This window comes from Scyliorhinus canicula, chromosome 11 (assembly GCF_902713615.1).
Source record: "Scyliorhinus canicula chromosome 11, sScyCan1.1, whole genome shotgun sequence".
Lineage (NCBI taxonomy): Eukaryota > Metazoa > Chordata > Chondrichthyes > Carcharhiniformes > Scyliorhinidae > Scyliorhinus > Scyliorhinus canicula.
The window spans coordinates 106261385-106284929 of NC_052156.1; the positions used below are offsets into that span (position 1 = coordinate 106261385).

Here is a 23545-nt window from a genome sequence, read left to right on the forward strand (position 1 = left end):
ACTGTTATGTGGGTGACTCTTAATTGAACTCTGATGTGGACTGACAAAAGAAGTGAAAGAATACATTTTTAAAAGGCTGCACTCAAACCCGCTCTTTCAGCGATAGCAGTTCCTGCAACAACCCTGTCAAGAGTCAGGATGACCACAGTAATGCCATTTTTCAAATGTTAACGCGAATAATGGCCTTTCCATTCTTTCAAAACTCATCTTGGGACGAGGGCATCACTCAGCAGATGAGAATTAATTAACTAACATGACAAGATCCCCCAGATGATAATCTAACCTCAGATTCAGCTAATTCTAATTCACCTAAACTAATACAAGGCCGGATATTATATAGCAGACCAAGGAAGGCCTTCTCTGTTCTTGTCTCATAACTTGGTCTAATACCTCCTCAGACTCTCGTCTTCTGGTGTTGAATTCAGTGGATATATTACACCTGTTGTCTGAAAAGGAATTTGAGCAATAGCAGCAAAGTAGTCAGGGTAAAACCATTCCCGCTCATGAAAGGTTCAAGACGAGACAGCACAGATTTAAAGTAATTGGCCAAGAAGCAAAAATAACACGAGGAGAACCTTTTTCACACAGCGAGTAGTTAGGGTCTGGAATGTACTGTCTGAGATTGTGAACGATGCATGTTCAGTTGAAACATGCAAAAGGGAATTAGACTGTTACCTGAAGAGGAAAAATGTGCAGGGTTATGGTGAGAAGGCAGGGGAATAGCATTATTAAATTGCCCTTTTTGGCGACCTGGTGCAGATGATGGGCCGAATGGTCCCCTTGTGCGCTGTAATAATTCTGTTTTTAATCTGATTCCAACTTCTTTCCCCAGATTGTTCGACATGACCGGACCATGGAGAAAATAGTCTTCCCCGTTCCCAGCATTTGTGAATATCTCACCAGTGAGTCCAAGTCTAAGGTGTTCAACACCACAGAGAGGGACGAGCAGGGCAGCAAAGTGAATGATTTCTTCCAGCAAACGGAGGATCTCTACAATGAAATGAATTGGCAGAAGATGATTAAAAGTAAATATTTTTCTCTTGGATGTGCATCGTGCTTGGGCTCTTCTGATCTCACTTGGGAAGCCTTTCTTTTCCTTTTGGGAATTGCTAATTAGCTCTTGTGGTGTATAAATCTCCGGTCCGTCTTTGCGGAAATTCAGCCAGAAAGAAGTTACTTCAGATCAATTCTCCTTCACCTCCCATCATGTTCATTTGTGTTCGCTAGAATCTAAGCTCACCGCTGGAGGGAATCACAGATAATTAGGCCCAGAAATCTGGCGCACTCAGCACATTTCTCGGCCTCTTAAGACTTTAACAGGGCGACAGGATGTGCTGCCCACCATAATGTTGAAACCCAAAAGGATTGGCATGCAGCGCCCAGGTCTGAAGCAGGCATCAGTCCTTTTGTACATAGAAATAGGCAGCCTGGACGCCTGCCTGAGGCCTCGATCTACACCATTGATTGATTGGCCCCATTGCAGCTGGTACTGGGTATGTTCAGAAAAAAACTGTCCTATGTCGACCACCTGTTAGGTTGCAAGGTACGTTTTTGAATGATAGGTACCTGAATTTTACTCGATGAGGTGATCTCTGCTTTAGCTCACAGACAAAGACGTGGGCCACTGGTATTAGCCTCCTGTAGGCCCAAGTGCCCCTCGCTCCTTCCAGGCCAGCCACCCCGCCGTTTATGATCCAGACCTTGGCGCCCCATCTTCACATTCCCTTTATAGTTTCTCACCGGAGGACTGCTCTTTAGCATTGGTGATCTGATCTTCCATTCCCCCTTGCCAGCATGCTGCCTGTATTGTTCTCAGTTTTCCCTCTCAATTGTAATGAAGCCCAAAATCAGGGGCCCTTCAATGTAAGGATAAGCCATAGTTCAGAAGGCACAAGGGTCACGAGATAAGTTGGCAGGAAGTGATTCCTATCTGACACACCCAATATCTTCCCACACTTTGTAGCCATAGACAATTACTCAATACCTATTCCCTGCAGCTCTTCATTTTTTAGAATTCGGGCTAGACCCATCATTGAAGTTCAATAACTCCTGTCTTTGACAAACTTTCACGCTGCTTATTTTACAGGAAATGCATTTCTTGTATATAACTGATTTCGTTGGGTATGTGATTCCTGTGAAGTCCTGTCTCACTCATTCTTTTTCTTTAGGATTTCTCCATCGGGCCTGCACTTTCACTGAGCTTCTTTTCCTCTTCTTTGTCTTTCCCAGCTGCACTCTGTTTCAGACACACTCAGTATTTTTTTGGTGAAAACACACATTCCATCTAGTCTGTGGACGTACAAACTATTATTAATTAGAAGGCGCCAACATCATCTCTGCTATAGTGCTGAAGACTTGTGTGCTCCAAAACTACATCCCTAGCCAAGCTGTTTCAGTATAGCTCCAACACTGACATCTAACCAACAATGTGGAAGATTGCCAAGGGACATCCTGTCAGAAAAAAGCAAGACAAATCCATTCTGCCCAAATACCGCCGTATCAGCCTTTGCTTAATCATTAGCAAAGTGATAGAAAGTCGACACCGCTATCAAGTGATACCTATTCACCAACAACCTGCTCATCAATGCTCCATTTGGATTTTGTTAGGGCCACTCCACTCCTGACTGCATAACAGCCTTGGTCCAAATGTGGACGGAAGAATTGAATGGGAGATGTGTGGTGAGAGTGACTGCCCTTGATATCAAGGCAGCATTTGACCAAATGTGGCATTGAGAAACTGGAGTCAGTGAGAATCAGGAGAACTCTTCACTGGCTGGAGTCATATCCAGCACAAAGAAAGTAGTAGGTTGTAGTTACAGTTACTGGAGAGCGATCATCTCAGTCCCAGGGCATCACCTCAGGGGTTCCCCAGGATAGTGTCAGAGGCTCCACCATCTTCAGCTGCTTCATCAATGACTGTCCCACCATTATAAAGTCAGAAGTGGGGATGTTCACTGATGTTTGCACAATGTTCAGTTTCATTCACAAGTCCTCAGATACTGAAGCAGTCTGTGTCCCTATGTAGCAAGACCTGGACTGCAGTCTGGTACACATGACAATCTACAACAAGAATGATTCTAGCCATCTGCCCTTGACACTTAATGGTATTAGCATTGCTGAATCCTCCACTATAAATACCGTGGTCCATTGACCAGAACCTGAACTGGATTAGCCATATAAATGCTGGGGCTACAAGAGCAGGTCAGAGGCTGGGAATCCTATGCAGAGTAATTCACCTCATGACTCCCCAAAGCCTGTTCACCACCTACAAGGCACAGGTCAGGAGTGTGATGGGATACTCTCCACTTGCCTGGATGAGTGCAGCTCCAACAACACTCAAGAAGCTCAACACTATCCAGGACAAAGCAGCTCAAGTTATTGGCATCCTATCCACAAACATACACTCCTTCCGCCGCCAATGCCCAATAGCAGCTGTGTGTACCATCTACAAGATTCACTGCAGCAACTGACCAAAGCTCCTTTGGCAACATCTTCCAAACTTGTGACCTCTAACACCTAGAAGAACAAGGGCAGCAGGCACATCAGACTACCACCACCTGGAGGTTCCCCTGCACGTCACTCGACATCCTGACTTGGAAATATATCAGCCGTTCGTTCACTGTTGCTGAGTTAAAATCCTGGAAATCCCTTCCGAACAGCGGCATGGGTGGTACCCACACCACAAACAACTCATCATTATCACCACTTCAAATGCATAAGGCATAAACATTAAAAGGACATCTGTCTCTGAGTAAGAGATGACTGAGGGTGACCTGATAGGCATGTAAAGGAGTTTAATAGGGTAGACTTGGAGAAGGTGTTTCCAGTTGTTATGTAATCCAGACCTATGTAATTTTTATATAAATATAAAATAAAAATGGGAAATACTAGAATTATTTGGCAGATTTGACACCAATTCTGGAGAGAGAGACAGGGTTAATGTTTCAGGACAATGACCTTTAATTTATAGCTTTTGATAGTCACTAATACATTCAGTGATGAATTCACAAGAAATGTCTTCATGCAGAGAATGGCTAGAATGAAGGAGGTTCTACCAAATGGAGTTAGTTATAGCCCGAAACATTAGAGGGAAGCACATGAGGCACAGAGGGATAGAAAGATATGCTGATCGGATGATATGAAAGAGGGTGGGCGGAGGCTTATTAAATGCAGGCATACACCAGTTGGGCCGAATGGTATGTTTCTGTGCTGTAAATCCAATGTAAAAATTGTGTGCGCACTAAAGCAAAGTCACTGTGGCCTCATCTGTCTCAGGCTAATGATTTCCATTGGACTACACCAGGATATTATTACTTACCTTGTTCTCCCTGTCTCCAGATAACCCAGGCCTCTATTGGTTCTCGAAAAACATATCACTATGGGGGACCATTTCATTCAATTTTGCAGTATTTATCAACCTAGCCGTCGCACTTTTCTATCCATTTGGAGATGATGGCGATGAGGGTAAGTTGAAAATGAATTGCTCTAATGTATGCACATGAATTGTCCACTCTTTCAGATCAGCTGTCGTGCATGTTTGCACTGGCAGCACTGTCCATTGGAAGAACATGCATTTATAAAGCACCTTTAGTGGCCTTGGGATTTCCCAAAGTGATTGACAGCCTATGGTGTGAACACGGTTGTATGGTAGAGAAATGCGTCAGCCAATTTGCAACAGCAAGATCCCACTAGCCACAATGTGAGAATGACCAAATAATCTGTTTGTGATGTTGGTCGGCAGGGCAGAACACTGAGGAAGCTTCCCTTTCTCTCTTGAAATTGAGCTCATAGGATCTCTGACGCCCACCAGGAGGGAAGACAAGGGTTGGGGGAGGTTCTCGGCATCTCCAATAATGCAGCACTCACTCGGTACTGCTCTGAAACGTCTGTCTGAATATGTGCCGTGGTCTCTCAAGTGGAGCTTCAAGCCACAACCTTCTGATTTGAAGCTGAGGGTGCTACCAATGAGTTAGGGCTGAAACCATATCACTACCAAATCACTTCATACAATTTTGTCCAGAATGCCTCAGGGCCTCACGGTAGCATGGTGGTTAGCATCAATGCTTCACAGCTCCAGGGTCCCAGGTTCGATTCCTGGCTGGGTCACTGTCTGTGTGGAGTCTGCACGTCCTCCCCGTGTGTGCGTGGGTTTCCTCCGGGTGCTCCGGTTTCCTCCCACAGTCCAAAGATGTGCGGGTTAGGTGGATTGGCCATGCTAAATTGCCCGTAGTGTAAGGTTAATGGGGGGATTGTTGGGTTACGGGTATACGGGTTACGTGGGTTTAAGTGGGGTGATCATTGCTCGGCACAACATCGAGGGCCGAGGTGCCTGTTCTGTGCTGTACTGTTCTATAATGCTACCTCAAAACGTAACCGCAGTCATCGCTGATGAACTTCTGAATGAGGAGGAGTAGAGAGAGTTACAGGTGTGCCTGCTACAGTGGAGCTATTAAGCAGCATTTACTGGTGAATGCCCAATGATACCCCTTTAGTAATTTGAGAACAAATATGGCAGATCCTCAGAGATTAAAACCAAAAGAGTTTATTTTAAGGAAACAATTGTTTAAAATAATTAGCATTTTAGGAGAGCTTTAACTTGTGAGAAGAACATAGGGGGTATCAATAGCATTAGGCTGCCTTCCATTGTGGGAAATGGAATAAAGGAAAGGGGGAATTGCTGAACCAAATTGGACCAATACCCTCTGGTTCTGCCAGCATTCTGGCTAATGGAGCAACCAAAACCGGTGAAGGCCATTCAGCCCCTAGAGCCATTCATAGTTGATCTGTACTTTGACTCAAGTTGTGCACCACATCTGAACAAAAATCTATTATCTCTGTAAAATTAAACTATATCGGACCAGTTGATTAGCTAAGCTGATATAATCAACATAGGGGTCCAGAACCAGATGGTGAAGGTGATAACAGCAGTAAGTTTTTCTTAAACTCGAGGCCGGAAGACTGGAGAATTGGTTTTTTTAAAAAAAGGGTGCAACTATAACCCCAGCAGCGACGGGCCGGTCAGTTTAACTTCAGCGATGGGGAACCTTCTAGAGACAATCCAGGAATATGTCCTAGACACTGCGCTGTAGGAAGGATATACAGGCATTGGAGAGAGTGTAGAAAAGATTCATGAGGATGGTTTCAGGGATGAGGAACATCAGTTATGAAGATAGATTGGAGAAGTTTGGATTGTTTAACTTGGGGAAAAGAAGTTTTGAGAGGAGATTTGTAAGAAGTATTCAATATCACAAAGGGTCTGGTCAGTGTTGTGGATAGGAATTATTTTTTAGACTAGCCCCTCAATCGTTTTCAAAGAGATCAAAATAAGAATTGTGAGAGCAGCATGGTGGCGCAGTGGTTAGCACTGCTGCCTCAAGGCACCTACGTCCCAGGTTCGATCCCAGCCCTGGATCACTGTCCGTGTGGAGTTTGCACGTTCTCCCCGTGTTTGCGTGGGTTTCGCCCCCACAACCCAAAGATGTGCAGGGTAGGTGGATTAGCCACGCTAAATTACCCCTTAATTGGGAAAAAAACTCAATATTTTTTTTTAAAAAGAAGAATTGTGTGGTATAATTAACACCAATATCCAGAATATTTGTGTAGTGTTCGTTTCCACTTCCTGTCAGCTCTGTTGGTGCATCTCTCACATCTGAGGGAGTGCTGCACAGTTGGAGGGGTCATCTTTCAAATAACACATTAAACCAAAGTCATCTCTGTCCTGCCCATCTCTGTCACCCTTCTGCCTCGTGAAATGATGGTTTACGCCGTGTTGGCCAACTCTTGTGCTAAACATTGTCTGGTGTGACTCAGGAGCCCCAATCTGGTGTGGCAGTCTCTCCTGCATTTACTGCAGAGGGTGACAGTAGGGATGAGGACATGCACGATTCACTGGCCTCTGCTTTCTCTGGGTTAAGATCTAGTGGCCAGCTCACCGCACAGGAAGTCTTTGGGTTTACAGCCATCATAGGTGTCTGTGGGCTTCCTCCGGGTGCTCCATTTTCCTCCCACAAGTCCCGAAAGACGTGCTTGTTAGGTGAATTGGACATTCTGAATTCCCCCTCTGTGTACCCGAACAGGTGCCGGAACGTGGCAACTACGGGCTTTTCACAGTTACTTCATTGCAGAGTTAATGTAAGCCTACTTGTGACACTAAGAAAGATTATTATTACCAGCCATCTGATGACCATGTCCGAGCCAGTGCAGACGTTGCTGCCTCAGTAGTGAGTGTACGCTGATGGAATTAGCAGGCTCCAGGCTCTCTGAGTTGGCGACCTCTGTTCCGTCAGGAGATGGCGAGGATGTGTCTGAGACAGTGAAGGCAGAAACTGTCCAATCTTTTCTCCTGCCTAGGGTATGTTGTCAGGATCTCCCCACTGTAGAGGAGCACGCTAAGGACACAGGCTTTATAGACTCTCCGTTTGGTGTTCAGTCAGGTTGCTGTTCTCCACAATCTCTTACTCAGCTTGGACGGAACAGCTGCAACTTTTGTAATGGGTGTGAGTGTGATTCCAACATTTAAACCTGCCCTGTCAGATGGGTGTAAAAGATCCCATGGTAATATTTGAAGAAGGGCAAAGGTTAGTTGTCCCTGGCATCCTGGACAATATTTATTCCTCATTATTGAAACCAGACTATCTCAACATAATTTTATTGGTGTTTGTGGGAGTTGTGCAAATCAGCTGCTGCACTTCTTATATTACAAGATGGACTACACTTTCAAAATATCTTCATTTACCGTAAAGCCCTTTGGTATGTTCGAAAATAATGAAAGGTGCTATGATGCACTTACAGGTCAGCATTGAGGATGTTTTGGGCTAATGTTTGTTCCAGCCAAGGTATTTCCTGCAACCTGCCCCTGTATGGTTTGGCAGTTTAATATTCTGCGCAAAGTGCTGGAAGTGTAGGGTTATAATGGGGCAAGGACCTGCGACAACAGGACAAAGAACTATGGGTGCGATTCTCTGAAGCGGAGAGAAAAGGCCGACGCCGGAGTGAAACTTGTGTCAAAGCGGCGCGCCGAGAATGACGCAGCCGGCGGCGCCTAAGTGACGTCAGCCGCGCATGGCAGCTTGATCTTGCGGGGCGGCGGAGGAACGCCGGCCCGACGATCGGTGCGCACCGATAGCGGGCCAGTCACCTCACGAGCACGCCGGTTGTGCTCGATCCTCTCTCCGCCCCCCACGGGCCCCACGCTTACCTGTTGCGCGATGTTCACGCCGGAAGCGACCAGGTGTGGTTGCTGCCGGCGTGAACCGGTCGGGATCGACAGGCAGCTCCGCCCATCCGGGCCGGACACTCGCTGGTCGCTGGGAAAAACGACGAGCCGCGATTCTCCGAGCGGTGTGTCGCAAAACGCGACACGCCATGTTGGAGGGGGTAGGAGAATCGCGGGGGTTGCCAGGGCAGCATGGCGTGATTCGCCCGGCCCTCCCGCGATCCCCCCCCCCCCCCCCCCCCCCCCCCCCCCCCCCCCCGTCCCCCGGCGTGGGGAGCGGAGAATCGCGCCCTATGTATTTCCTTAGCCAATCTGATTCAAGAATGCTGATATTAACTGTGCAGGTAAAGGGACAAAAGTATTAGAACATAGAACAGTACAGCACAGAACAGGCCCTTCGGCCCTCGATGTTGTGCCGAGCCATGATCACCCTACTCAAACCCACGTAACCACCCTATACCCGTAACCCAATAACCCCCCCCTTAACCTTACTTTATTAGGACACTACGGGCAATTTAGCATGGCCAATCCACCTAACCCGCACATCTTTGGACTGTGGGAGGAAACCGGAGCACCCGGAGGAAACCCACGCACACACTGGGAGGATGTGCAGACTCCGCACAGACAGTGACCCAGCCGGGAATTGAACCTGGCACCCTGGAGCTGTGAAGCATTTATGCTAACCACCATGCTAAATATTTTTTATTCTCCTTTTTCACATTTTCTCCCAAATTTACACCCACCAACAATAAACAATAATCAGTAATAAACAATAATTAGTAACAAATATGTCAATCCCCATATCGATAACAACGATCCCATCCTCCCACCAAACCCCAAACATTAGCCCGCATGTTCACACAAACAAATGACAAAAAGGAATTAGGGATCACCTATAGTCGCCATTAACACACACAGGCCCCCTCCCCAACCCTCCCACCCATCCCCCCCCCCCCAACTAATGTTCATTGTTATCCAGTTCTTGAAAGTGCATAATGAATAATGCCCATGAATTGTAGAACCCCTCCATCCTTCCCCTCAGTTCAAACTTAACCTTCGCAAGAGTCAAGAATTCCAACAGGTCCCCCCGCCACGCCAGGGCACAGGGTGGAGAGGTTGCTCTCCAACCTATCAGGATCCGCCTTCAGGCGATCAATGAGGCAAAGGGTACAACATCTGCCTCTGCACCCGTTTCCAACCCTGGCTGGTCCGACACCCCGAATATGGCCTCCCGGGGGCCCATGTCCAGTTTCACGTGCACCACTTTAGAAATTACCCTAAAAATCTCCTTCCAGTACTCCTCTAGCTTTGGGCAGGACCAAAACACATGAACGTGATTAGCCCCCCCCCCCCCCCCCAACATTCACACACATCTTCTACTCCTTCAAAGAATTGGCTCATCCTCGCCCTCGTGAGGTGTGCTCTGTATACCACCTTCAGCTATGTCAGCCCCAACCTCGCGCACGAGGTGGAGGCATTCACTCTCCGGAGCATTCACACCAGAACCCCTCCTCCATATCCTCTCCCAACTCTCCCCTCCTCCGGGAAGTTCTGTATCTCCTCTCTGGCAAAATCTCGAACCTGCATGTATCTAAACATTTCTCCCTGCTCCAGCCCATACTTCACTTCCAGCTCCATCAATCCTGCAAACTGACCCCTAAGAAACAAATCTTTTAATGTCTCAATCCCCTTATCCTCCCATTTCCAAAAATTTCCATCCCACTTCCCTGGCTCAAATCTGTGGTTCCCCTAAATCGGCATTTCCCTTGACCCTGCCCCCAACCCGAAGTGTGGCGAAACTGCCTCCAAATTCTCAATGAAGCTATTATTACCGGACTCCCTGAGTATTTCCCCGGGGCTATTGGGAGCGGCTCTGTTGCTAGTGCTTTCAATCCTGACCCCCTGCACAAACTCTCCTCTATTCTGACCCACTGGGAATCAACCCCTCTGACCCAGCTCCGCACCATCTCCACATTCGCTGCCCAGTAGTAATACATCAGGTTGGGAAGACCCAAACCCCCTGCCTGCCTTCCCCTCTGTAGCAGCACCTTTCTAACTCTGGCCACCTTCCCTCTCCATATGAACAAAGTAATCCCTCAATCTCTTTGAAAAATGCCTTTGGCAGGAAATTCGGTAGGCATTGAAAAATAAACAGAAATTGCGGCAAACACGTTCATTTTAACCGCCCCCGAGCCGCCAGTGACAGAGGGAGACCATCCCACCTTGCCAGATCAGCTTCCACTTTCCCCACCAAACTAGAAATGTTGTACCTGCGGAGCCCCCCCCCCCCCCCCCCCCCCCAAACTCCCGGGCAACCTGCACCCCCAGGTACCTAAAGTGAGTCCCTGCCCTACGGAATGGCAGCCCCCCATTCCTGCACCCACCCACGGCCGAGACACCACAACATACTCACTCTTGTCTAGATTTACTTTGTACCCCGAGAAAGACCCAGACACTCGAAGCAGCTCCAATATTTCCCTTATCGACACACTCGGTTTCAAAACGTATAACAGCAAGTCATCGGCATCGCAATATCCCTTTCCATTCCACCAAACCTCTTAATGCGATGGCCAACGGCTCAATCGCGAGTGCAAAGAGCAGGGGGGACATAGGACATCCCTGCCTAGTCCCACGGTGGAGAGAAAAGTATCTCGAGCTGATGTTGTTTGTGCAGATACTTGCCCTCAGTTCCTTATATAGTAGATTTACCCAGTTCACAAATCTTGCGCCAATCCCAAACCGCTCCAGAACTGCAATCAAGTATCCCCATTCTACCCGGTCAAACACCTTCTCAGCGTCTAATGCCACAACCATCTCTGTTTCCTTGCCCTCCGCCTATCGGGCAAAAGTATTAATTAGAGTGAGTGAGCCTTGTCAAATCCTTGGCAGCACGGTAGCACAGTGGTTAGCACAGTTGCTTCACCGCTCCAGGGTCCCAGGCTCAATTCCCGGCTTGGATCACTATCTGTGCGGAGTCTGCACATTCTCCCCGTGTTTGCATGGGTTTCCTCCGGGTACTCCGGTTTCAACCCACAGTCCAAAGATGTGCAGGTTAGGTGGATTGGCCATGATAAATTGCCCTCAGTGTCCAAATGAAAAGATTAGGTGGGGTTACTAGGTTACGGGGATAGGGTGGCGGCGTGGGCTTAAATGGGGTGCTCTTTCTGGGGCTGGTTTAGCTCACAAGGCTAAATCGCTGGCTTTTAAAGCAGACCAAGCAGGTCAGCAGCACGGTTCAATTCCCGTACCAGCCTCCCCGGACAGGCGCCGGAATGTGGCGACTAGGGGCTTTTCACAGTAACTTCATTGAAGCCTACTCGTGACAATAAGCGATTTTCATTTTCATTTTCTTTCCAAGAGCTGGTGCAGATTCGATGGGCCAAATGGTCTCCTTCTGCACTGTAAATTCTATAAATCAGATTTTTTTTTAAAGAAAGATTGAATTAGCACGCAAAAAAGGGGACAGAAAGTTTTGATTTCAAATTTTGCATTTTTAAAATCTTCAACAATAATTAAATTCTGAAGGAATGAGAGCCCACACACGTAATAGTTAATTTTGGGAATCAGAGAGGTTGTATGGCAGCGTTTGCTACTTGCCATGTTGTAAAAAGGTTACTTCTGATAAAATGTACATGGCATAATCTTTCTGGGGTGAATTTAGTTAATATCTACTTTGCAAATACAGCAACTTCACACTATTTCATGTATTTGAGTTGTGAACAGACAGCTCACTGCTGTTTGCACCAAGTTAAAGGTGGGCTGATGCTAACCTTTGAATATTTAAGTGTAACCATTTCCCTGCCCCTTGTGTGAATTTGCTGTACCATTTCCACCTCTTTGTAATGCTGACGGCAAAATCTGGCCCGTTATTGACAATGACTCAAAATGAGAAATATGGTAATCAAAAATGTGTCATCGAAGTTTCACTCAAGTTACAGTTGTCATGTTATTATCTGTTATCAGGTCTTCACTGACAGTTTTGCTTTCCTCCTCTTTGCAGGTACCATTTCTCCGCTGTTCTCATCGCTGCTCTGGATAGTGGTCGTTGTTTGCACTTCTTTGCTTATTCTCCTACCGAAACCTCATGGAATAAGATTATTTATTGTATCTGTAATGTTCCGATCCATATACACGATAGGGCTGGGGCCTACGCTCATACTATTGGGTGCTCTCAATGTAAGTAACCACATGTTATCCCAAGAAAATTAACATTATTTGTAAATTCTGTGTGAGCCAGAGATTAATGAGAATATTTATCTTATGGTATTTTTATTGGTACAAGCAATAATAAAAGAGAAGAAAGACTGGTATTTAGATAGCACCGTTCAAGATGATCGGACGTCACACAGTCCTTCACAGCATGAAGAATTTTTGAAGTGTAACCACTTTATTTACATGCAAATTGCATTTTATGAATTGGTGCTCCTCAACAAGGAGTTTTGTGCAACTGGAGTGTACGGAAATTTGGCATTCATTGCTAATGGAACAAAGTAGGGAAGTGCTGTTGCAACTGTATAGGGTTCTCTGGATTGATTCCAGGGATGAAGACTTTCTTATGAAGAGAGATTGGGCTGTTTAGGCCTATACTCAATGGAGTTTAGAGTAGATCTAATTGAGGTATGTAAGATGCCAAATGGGCTAGATGAAGAGCGGGTGTTTCCCCTCGTTGGACATTCTAGAACGAGGGGCCGTAGTTTTAGGCTAAAGAGGTGGCAGATTTAAAATAAAAATGAGGAGGAATTACTTCACTCAAAGGGCCGTGAATCTGTGGAGTTCTCTATGCCAGAGCGCAGTGGACGCCGGAACATTAAACAAATTTCAGGAGAAGATAGATAGGTTTTGAATTAGTTGCGGGATGAAGGGTTATTGAGAATGGGCAGGAAAGTGGAGTTGAGGCCAAGAGGAGATCAGCCATGATGGTATTGAATGGCAGGCTCAAGGGGCTGAATTGCCTACTCCTGCTCCTAGTTCTTATGCTTCTTAGTTTAGAAATTGGGGTGTATTGGAAAGTGTATCTGATTCACAACCATCTAATTTCCTGCGCATCAATTTCCCAATGTGTACTCCCAAATTTTCAGTTTCACCGTGTTGAACTATGGTCGTCCTGGACCTGCCAAATCCTTGGAATTCACCAGTGAATTACCAAAGTCATCTCAGCCTTAACTAACATGTGCAACATGCACTCAGGAGGAGTCAGGACCTACTGTAGTCTTCAGGAGAAACAGGGCTAGATGATGGGACATCCCATTGACAGCGGCCGGACCAGAAGATCTTGCCAGCAGGTCACCTGCCGCCGTGAAACAGTCTGAGGATTGGTCGATGCTAAACTGAGGTCCCACAGCATACCACGAGGAGAATATTATTACAGTGTGATGAGTTTACACATAGACTGTTTACATCAGTCTCCGAGCGCGGTACAGTTGTCTCTTAATTTAAAAAGCAGATGAAATTGAGAAAGTGACTGTACATGGAAAACCGGGTTTGGAACATTGCACAGGCTAATACTGCACGTCAGCTGTGTTTCTATTACTATAATTCTGTTCTAATATTTGGGATTACAAATGTCAAAGGCTTTTTCAATAACAGCAGAGTCTGGTATTAAGGCAAATGGCTAATAAAATCAGCAATAATCTGCTGTACAACATGTCCAAGTAAGTAATACAGCTGAAAAGTATCCACAATGTAACATTTTTAAATTTAGGTTATAGTTATTGGTTTTATATATTTAACTTGATGTGCTCATACTTCAGCGATCTGGAAGTTATTAATAACACCATTGATTCATTTTACGAGTGACACTGTGTTAAACTCAGACACTGACCTTTGGATGTACAGGGTACATTACATTTAACTGCTTTAATACCAATCCATGAGCCAGTTCTCCTAACAGTTCTTTAATTTTGAATCGGATGGAGTGTGGACTTGAAAGGGGGGGGCGGGGGAGAGAATGTTGGGGGGTGAAGGGTGGGGGGGGGGGGAAGAGAAAGTTGAGGGGGGGGTCAGTATTTGAAAAACAGGGGCTATTTCAAAGCATCTGACTTCAAATTTAATTAAGAGGTTCCACAAGATGATTGATGGAATTGGAGGAAGAAGAGGTGGTGTCAAACAGCACCCCAGGATGGGGTAATTTATTTATGTGGCGAGGCTAGAAATAGAAGTTCAATAGAGGTGTTCAGAATTAAGATGAGCATTTATAGAATAAAGAAAGATAAAGGGCGGAATTCTCCCAGGCCCTCACTGCTGTGTTCGATGGCAGACATGGTGGGAGGCCCAGAAATCGGTTTCACGCCAGCATGAATTCACAGTGGGATCCTCCGTTGGTGTGCGCCATGGCGGGATGGCAAACCCACCAGAGGCCAACGGGAACCTCATTTGCGTCCCGTTAATGGGATGCAGATGTAGGCCCGACTCTCCAAGCCCAGGTTCTCCACACAGTCCCGGCAGGAAATCATGCCGGCGTGAAACACGTTTTAAACAACATGGCGTGCGAATGCCGGGACTCAATCTGACCAATGCCTGAGGCTGTCTCCGGAGTTCAGGATGGAGGCCGCCTGCAACCTGGACTTGGAACACCACAACATTGGGGCGGGGGAGAATCTGCAGCGGACCTTACAGATTTGGTGTCCTAGAAGGGGTCTATCTTCTAGCATTCGAACATTCCTGGAGATTCACCTTCATGCTCAGGAGGTCCATCTTCTTGTCTCTGAGCGCTTCCGGAGATCCATCTACAATTTTACGAGGTCCGCCTTCTTTCTTCAATCGTGGGTCAATAATTTTGCCGTATTTTCAAAATGGCGTCCAGATACGATGGCGGACAAAGTGCCACCCAGGTTTGCCCCACCACTAAATATGCCGTAAAATACCTGGGTGCACAATTAATGAGGTTGGAGCTGGAAGATTTGACGTGTTTTCTCGCCAACCTCTGTGACGGGAAACATGCTACATTCCTGCCCCCGCCATGGCACTTTGTCGCAAAAGGGGAGAATACCGTCCAAAGTGTTTACACTGCTGGAAGGGTGTTCAGAGGGCACAGTTGGAAGGTATCCGTCTCAAGGAGCAGAGGAACGATTTGGAGATAATTTTTTAACTCTGCGATCTGCATTGTAATATCTCAAAGTGTGGTGGAAGTAGAATCATAGGATGTTTGCAGCACAGAAGGAGGATCTTCAGTCCATCCTGTCTGTGCCAACAATTCACCTAGAGCCATTCTCTGCCTTGTCCTCAAAACCCGACACATTCTCCCTTTACAGATCGCAATCCAATTTCCCCCTTGAATGTCTCAATGGACCCTGTCTCCTCCACCAGGCAGTGCACTCAAGATCCAAGGCACTCACTGTGAGAAAAAGTTCTCCCCATATCTCCACTAACTCTTTTACCAATTAACTTAAATCTGTGCCTTCCGATTCTCGGTCCCCGTAACCCAATTACCCCATGCAAACTTTTAGACACTATGGGGCAATTTGGCATGGCCAATTATTACAGCTAATTATCTTACCTCGGTCTTCAATCGCAGCACAAATGTAGGAATTCTCTCCCCTTCCAATATACAGAACAATGAAGACGGGTTATACGGACGTGAGATGTTAATTCTGTTTCTCTCTCCACACATGCTGCCAGATCTGCTGAGTCTTTCCAGCGTTTTCTGATTTTACTTCTGACTTCCAGCATCCGTAATATAAAGATAATTGTTAGAGAGTTGTAATCCACTCCTACCCTGGAACTTGCAGCTTTCAACGTAACCAGGCCCTTCTTTAAACAGTATAAAATGGTTTTGATTGAAATGAAGCACCTTTCAGAATGCATTCTTACTGGTCCCAACAGTTGTGTGATTCAGTGAGGGATTACTACAGTCACGAGTCTGATCATTCCATTCCTACTTGATTTTAATTTCAGTTAGGAGCTTTTTATTTTCACTCTGGGCAGGTGTGACTTAATTTTTTTTTAAATTAACTATGGATCTAATAAATTCTCATTCTCCTGTTTTCTTCAGCTGTGCAATAAAATCGTGTTCTTAGTCAGTTTTGTTGGAAATCGTGGAACGTTCACCCGGGGTTATAAGGCGGTGGTCATGGATGTGGAGTTTTTGTACCATGTAACCTATGTCGTGGTCTGTATGCTTGGCCTCTTTGTTAATGAACTCTTCTACAGTTTTCTGGTAAGTGGTTGTAGTGTATTGAAAATTGCAATATGCTTTTTTGTCCACCCGAGATGACCAGTAGAGGTCTGCGAGGAATAGATAATAAGGGATCCATGTTTAACAGTTCATGTGCTACTTATTCTAGAATCCCTACAGTGCAGAAGGAGGCCATTCGGCCCATCGGGTCTGCACCGGCCCTTGGACAGAGCACCCTACTTTAGCCCACGCGTCCACTCTATCCCTGTAACCTGGTAACCCCTCATAATCTTTTGGACACTAGGGGGCAATTTAGCATGGCCAGTCCACCTAATCTGCACATCTTTGGACTGTGGGAGGAAACCGGAGCACCCGGAGGAAACCCATGCAGACATGGGGAGAAAGTGCAAACTCCACAAAGACAGTCACCCAAGGCCAGAATTGAACCCAGGTCCCTGGAGCTGTGAGGCAGCAGTGCTAATCAGTGTGTCACTGTCCCACTCTAAATATCTCTGGCTGAATATATAACTGTTCAGGCTCCAAGAACCTCATAGTGGCAGTTTTAACTTTTGTTTAGATAAACTATATACATATATAATATATATGTGTATGTCTCCTAGAAAAACGGACAACAGGAGGGGTCTTGAATGTTCCACTGTCATAACTCACACGGAACATACGAGGTACATAGATACGTAGCAGATAGGAGCAGGAGGAGGCCTTTTAGCCCTTCGGGCTTGCTCTGCCATTCATCACTATCAGGTGGCAATGATTAAACTCCTGTGAGCCTCACCGAATACAAGCTCGCCCATTAAAGGGGGCGGGAAACCCTAAACCATGTATAGTTATCTTCTGTATAAAGTCAGCCAGTTTGGGTATCTTCGGGAGACGCCCGGCTGAGATCTTTCATGCTGTGTAAATATCAGTTATTGTAACAAAATGTTATTTCCTTTAAACAACTCGGTGTAGACTCCTTCGTGGTCTACAAAAGCCACCCAAGCTGTCTGACACTGATGTGATTGTTTGTGCATGATGCTATGTGCACTCGCACCCCCAACAAGCAATCCCAGGCCATCCTCCCATGTCATTGGTCATGATGGTTAAAATAGGTGTCCTGCTGGCTTAGCTTTTCCCTTTAGGCCATTGTGGAGTTAATATCATGTTGGAAAGTGATTTTAATAGACCAATTACAGGCTATATGCTCTTACCAATAGGATCTTGGGAAGACAGGAGCAGAAGGAGGCCATTTAACTACCCCCCACCTCCAAGCCTCTTCCACCATTCAATTAGATCACAACTGGTGTCTCTCTTAACTCCTTCTTCTGATTCTATAACACTGAGCACCTTATCTATCAATCATAGTTTTTAAATTCCAGTGACTCCCAGGTTCAGTGTTTTGACGGAGAGCGTTCCACATTTCCACGAGTCTTTTTGTAAAGTGCCTCCTGTCATTAGCCTCAATGGCCTCGCTCTAATTTCGAGGCGTTGTCACCCTATAGTGGATTTCCCCCAGCAGAGCAAACCAGTTCTCAGTCATCTTGGACACCTCGATCTGAACATCATTCCGTCTTCTGTTCTCAAGGGAATGAATAGAAGCCTGTTAAATTTGAAGACTGCCCAGTCCTTACAGATGTTTGGCTCCAGGATGACGAGCAAACTCTGCTCACTAAGGAGAGAATATCTTGTAATCGACCTGAATTGGTTTTATACAAATGGCATTGTGAAGTGTGAGTGAGATTCTAACCACTCCTGTGTAGAATGATTAACTTAGATTACTGGTGGGAAGCCTGCGGCCCCGGGTCACATTGGCCCCATCAAGCAGTATGGTGGCACAGTTGTTAGCACTGCTGCCTCACAGCACCAGGGACCCTGGTTCACTTCTGGCCTTGACTGACTGTGTGGAATTTGCACATTCTCCCCGTACCTGTGTGGGTTTCCTCAGGGCGCTCTGGTTTCCTCCCACAGTTCAAAGATGTGCAGGTTAGGTGGGTTGGCCGCGCTAAATTGCCCCTTAGTGTCCTACGGTTAGGTTGGGATAGGGCACGGGAATTGGGTCGAGGTAGGGTGCTCTTTCAGGGGGTTGGTGCAGACTCGATGGGCCAAATGGCCTCCTTTTGCACTGTAGGAATTCTATGGTTCTATTCACTGGGTGACTCTCTCCCTATGAAAGATATTTGGGAGACATGAGTCTTAATCGTGCATTTGCGCAGAAGTTCAGAAAACTGCAAGTTAGCTTATTTTAAAAAAAAATTTAGATGTGTTTTTGTTTCTGTTTGCTCCCCATTGATCGTTAATTGGGTCGTTGATTTATTTTTTCCCCAGTTATTTGACCTAGTCTACAGGGAAGAAACATTACTCAATGTCATAAAAAGTGTTACACGCAATGGTCGGTCCATTATCCTGACGGCTGTGCTGGCTCTTATCCTTGTCTATCTCTTCTCCATTGTTGGATTCCTCCTCCTGCAAGACGATTTCATCATGGAGGTGGACCGACTGGAGAAGAACAAAACGCCTTTAACAGGTAACTTTCTTTCTTTCCTAGAGCCAGGCAGCATTGTACCATTTGAATTTCTGTACAAAATGCCCTGTGGATAATCTCTTGCTCTTAATGGGTCCAATTGAATGCAGTTGAAGGCTGACAGGTTTATAAGGATGAATTGCAGTCAGACAGTTTATTTTGTTTTTTACAATACAGCCCAAGGAAACCCCTATGGCCCGCAGGTGAACAACAAGGAGGATGTTTGTCGGGGGAACTGCTCTGTATTACCTATTGCAGCTGCAGGTTAGTAAACAGGGCCATGTGTTATAAAACAAGGGTGTTCAACTTGTTGATTCAAATCTTCTCAAATAGGAGAAGCCGAAAACTGCTCGTTTCCCGCAAACACACAATTCTGGTTTGTACGCCTCAGCCTGCAGTTCCTCTCGGTTGCATTGGGGGTGGGAGGGATTTGCAAAATATTCCCCAGATTTCAGGGTGACCGGCTCAAACGCTTGCGGAATTTATTTTTCGATGAAATTAAGGTTCAATGCAGCTCAAATTCCCATAAATTTCTCCGCTAGTTTTAAAAACAGCAAATTAGAAACAGGACCCTTCTGTCCTGCCCCCATCAACAACATGGGCCGCATTTCCCAGGAGGAACCAAACACCTTGGGAATTTTGCAAATTTTTGAGGAGGCTCCAAATGTTAATCTGGAACCTTTGGGTGCAAGGACATTAATATTAACATTTTGAAAGGCTTTGAAAAGGAGTTTTTCTTCAACTTATTAAGGACATCTCGATTGTACCCCAATCTAACTGGAAAATCATTTTGTGGGGGTCTTTTTAAAGTCATTTTCGGTGGTTTAGAATTGGCTTCTCCACATTTTTTGTGACGAACCTGATTTCAGCTCTTGTAATCTGACTGCGCCAACCTGCCACTTGTAAATATGTCAAGGAATATATTCAAAGCAATTTTTTTTTAAACATTTTAAAACGCAGCCTAAGTTTGCACGATTAAGGACATGGGGAGGGATACTCTCAGCCCACGCCGGGCCGGAGAATCGCCCGGCTGGGCGCGAATCGTGTGTCGCCGCCCCGGTGCCGGTCCGCCAATTCTCCGGAGAGCGAAAAATCGGCGCCATTGGCGTGGTGCGGTCGGGGGCCGCTCTACGCCCCCCCCCTCGGTGATTCTCCACCTAGGATGGGCCGAATGGCCACAAATAAAATCCGAGTCCCGCCAGCGCCTTCCACGTGTGGTCTTACCCGGCGGGACCTCTGCATGCATCCATCCGGGGGTGGGCCGGTTAGGGGTGTCCGACCCCGGGGGGGCAGAGGGGGGTCCGACCCCGGGGGGGTGAGGGGGGTCCGACCCTGGGGGGGGGGGGGGTTCTGCTGTGGCCTGGCCCATGATTGGGGCCTACCAATCGGCAGGCTGGGGGCCTCTTTTGCTCGGCGCCAGCCCCTGTAGCCCTACTCCATGTTGCGTTGGGGCCGGTGCGGAGAAGGAAGCCACCGTGCATGCGCGCATTCGTGATGATCACACTGCGCATGCGCCTATTGGCGTCGGTCGCAGCGCGCATGCGCAGACCCGCGCGCCCATTTGACGCCGGTATTGGCAGCTGAAGCGCCGTGGATCGCTCCCGTGCCATGCAGGCCTACTGAAGGGCTCGGAATCGTTGCCCCTGGGGGCCTGTTGACGCCATCGTAAGGAGCAACGGTGTTTACAATGGCGTCAATCCCGCCACTGCCCCCCCCCCCCCCCCCCCCCCCCCCCCCGGTTTTCCAATCAGTAATATGAAAATGAGGGAGAGGAAACTCTGGGTAAGACGCATTTTCCTAAATGGGTGTAATTTTGGGTACAATTTGCATCAGAATTGTCATTTGTACCCAAAGCAGAAACTCTATCCCGTAAGAGTCTGAGGAGAGGCTGCTTTAGAAAAAAAAAACAAATGGAGAAAATTCTATGCTTTTGGAATGTGGGGTGTGTAAATAAAATCTGTTGCTAAGAATCTCTATCCTGAAAATGTGATGTTTTCCAGTCCTGTTTAAACCATTTGCTAATCTCTTCCAAGAATCCTGTTTAGCTGCCAAATTGTCGTAAAAGGAACATTTATCTCATCTATCGTTGCTTCTTGTACTTAATCTTCCACAGCTATTTAATCTTACAAATAAATATGCGGTTGTTCTCTTGGGATAACATGAGATGTTGGTTAGATTGCCTCTTTGTGTAAAGCGTTTGTGCTGGTTTATCTTTCATCTATAAGTGTAGTTAAATAGAAAAGGTTGTTTTATCCAGAGAAAACAATGAATATATTTTAAGACTTTTGTTCAAAGAAAAGGAAAGCAATCCTGGGGATGACAACGCTGCTGGCTGGGTCAGCATTTAGTGCCCATCCCTAATTGCCCTTGAGCAGGTGGTGGTGAGCTGCCTTCTTGAACTACTGCAATCCATATGGTGTATGTATACCCACTGTGCCAAGAGGGAGGGAGTTCTGGGATTTTGACCCAGCGACATTGAAGGAACAGCCAATATGTTTCCAAGTCAGTATGTGAGTGACTTGGAGGGGAACTTGCAGGTGGTGGTGTTCCCATGTGTCTGATGCCCTTCTAGGTGGTAGAGGTCACAGGTTTGGATGGTGCTGTTGAAGAAGCCTCGGAGACTTGCTGCAGTGCATCCTATAGTTGGTACACACAGCTGCTGCCAATGTATGTCAGTGGTGGAGGGATGTTTAAGGTGATTGATGTGCTGCTTCTATCATTGGCTTTTTGACATCCATGGTAGCCCCAAAGCAGTGGATTATTTAAGGGCTCCCCCTGGATCCGACCTTCAGTTTGTTTCCTCCTAACAGCAATGGTTTTAACATCCACTCCAATTAAAACCTGTCCAACTAGCCATTTATTAGTCATACTTTCTTATTTGTTCATCATATGAATCTTTAACTTAGAAAAAGTATTTGTGTGCTTCACTAAAACATAATTGGACAAAAACGATATGATGCAAAAAAGTGAGATATTGAAGTTTTCTCTACTTCTCATCCTCGTGTTTGAATCCCTCCATGGCCTGGTCCCTCACCCATCCCTACCTCGTAATTTCCTCCAGCCCCGCAACACTCCCAAAAATTTGACGTTTGTCGAATTCTAGGCATTCCCCCTCCCCCCCATCTTCATCGCTCCACCATTGGTGGCCATTCCTTCCCTCAAAATTCCCTCAAATCTCTCTGCCCTTGCCCATCCTTCATGATGCCACTTCAAACCTACTTCTTTGACCCAACCTTTGGTCATCTGGCCTAATATTTCTTTATAAGGCTTGTGGTCATGGTTGTTTTGTTTGAAAACGCTCCTCCGACCTGTTTGACTGCTGCTCTGAAAATGCAAGTTGCTTTTTTTGGGCTACCATGGAGTGCTGGAAGCCACGTACCCCGTTTGTAACTACATTCCCATTAATTCTCCTCACAAACCTTCAGATTTATCCATCAATGGATAATTTATTTGTCAGTGCTTCAGAACGCTGCTTCCCGAACCCCTCAAGTCCACAAGATTCAGGCCAGTAAATAAGAAATAATTGTCCCAAGTTTCAAGAAATGATGTGGCCGGCGGAGTGGCTGGGGAGGTGTTGCCGGCAACATGGTTTGAGTGAGAAGTCTGGGATTCTCTAACGGTTTTATAATGTGAGACTTATGTAACCTTCTATTACGAGGTGCTAGGTTAAAGGTCAGTAACATAAAGTCACCACAGTCTCCGAGACCATGGAGGGAGAGGGGGAGAGCTGACTGGCGACGATTTAACCTGAAAGTCACCACACCTCAGGCGAAGGGCAAGGTTGAGAAGGCAAGGGGCTTCATGCATGACCTCCGCCGATACGGGAATTTAACCCGCGCCGTTGGCCTCGTTCTGTATCACGGACCAGCTGCCCAGAGCTAAACTGGCTCCCAAATGATCCATCTGACTTGAACAGTCCATTAGAAAAAGGAGACAAATTAATTCATGTAGAAAGCTTTCTGTCAGCGCTGACCAAATCTTAGCTGTTTCTGTTTCAATATGAAGGTATTTGGGGGGGTGGGGGGGGGGGGGGGGGTTGATCTTTACTCCGTGCTGCAGGTCTAAACTGGACGATGGCGAGTCAACAACCTGCTTTTGCTGCTTCACCTTGCAGCTTTAACACTGAAAAGAAACATCGTTAGGGATATAAATGAGTTTGACAGAATTTTTTTTTGAAACCACTGATGGATAAATCCGAAGGTTTTAACAGCAATTTGAAATGAAAAAAATGAAATGAAAATCACTTATTGTCAGGAGTAGGCTTCAATGAAGTTACTGTGAAAAGCCCCTAATCGCCACATTCCGGCGCCTGTCCGGGGAGGCTGGTACGGGAATCGAACCGTGCTGCTGGCCTGCTTGGTCTGCTTTAAAAGCCAGCGATTTAGCCCAGTGAGCTAAACTAGCCCCTATCGAGAATTGATGAGAATGTTGGTAGAAATGATGTAACATCCTGGTCACTTTGGCCCATTCTGTTCATCCCAGTTTTCTGACTTGTATCCTATAACATTTTTCTGATGCTTAAACTTAATTATTTTTTAAATGTATCCCCTTTATATGAAAGCTCGGAGAGATTGTTTTTCTCATGGCCTTCTGTATAAAAAGAACAATTGCTCTATCCTCATTGTTTGCTCTGCTGTTGGTAATTTTAAATTAATACGCTTTCATTCCCAGTGCACTGACTAGTGGTTTTTTTTTTACT

General features: G+C 46.2%; 1 protein-coding gene across 2 annotated transcripts in view; it reads left to right on the plus strand.

Annotated features, from left to right (window-relative positions):
* LOC119973251 (inositol 1,4,5-trisphosphate receptor type 2-like) overlaps positions 1-23545 on the plus strand; it is a 169581-nt gene that overhangs the window by 118707 nt on the left and 27329 nt on the right. For both annotated transcript variants that reach the window (XM_038810980.1, XM_038810981.1), the window contains exons 37-42: positions 833-1025; positions 4339-4464; positions 12216-12391; positions 16206-16370; positions 18651-18849; positions 19024-19110. In XM_038810980.1, the coding sequence (XP_038666908.1) occupies positions 833-1025; positions 4339-4464; positions 12216-12391; positions 16206-16370; positions 18651-18849; positions 19024-19110 (946 nt within the window). The remainder of the gene's footprint in view (positions 1-832; positions 1026-4338; positions 4465-12215; positions 12392-16205; positions 16371-18650; positions 18850-19023; positions 19111-23545) is intronic.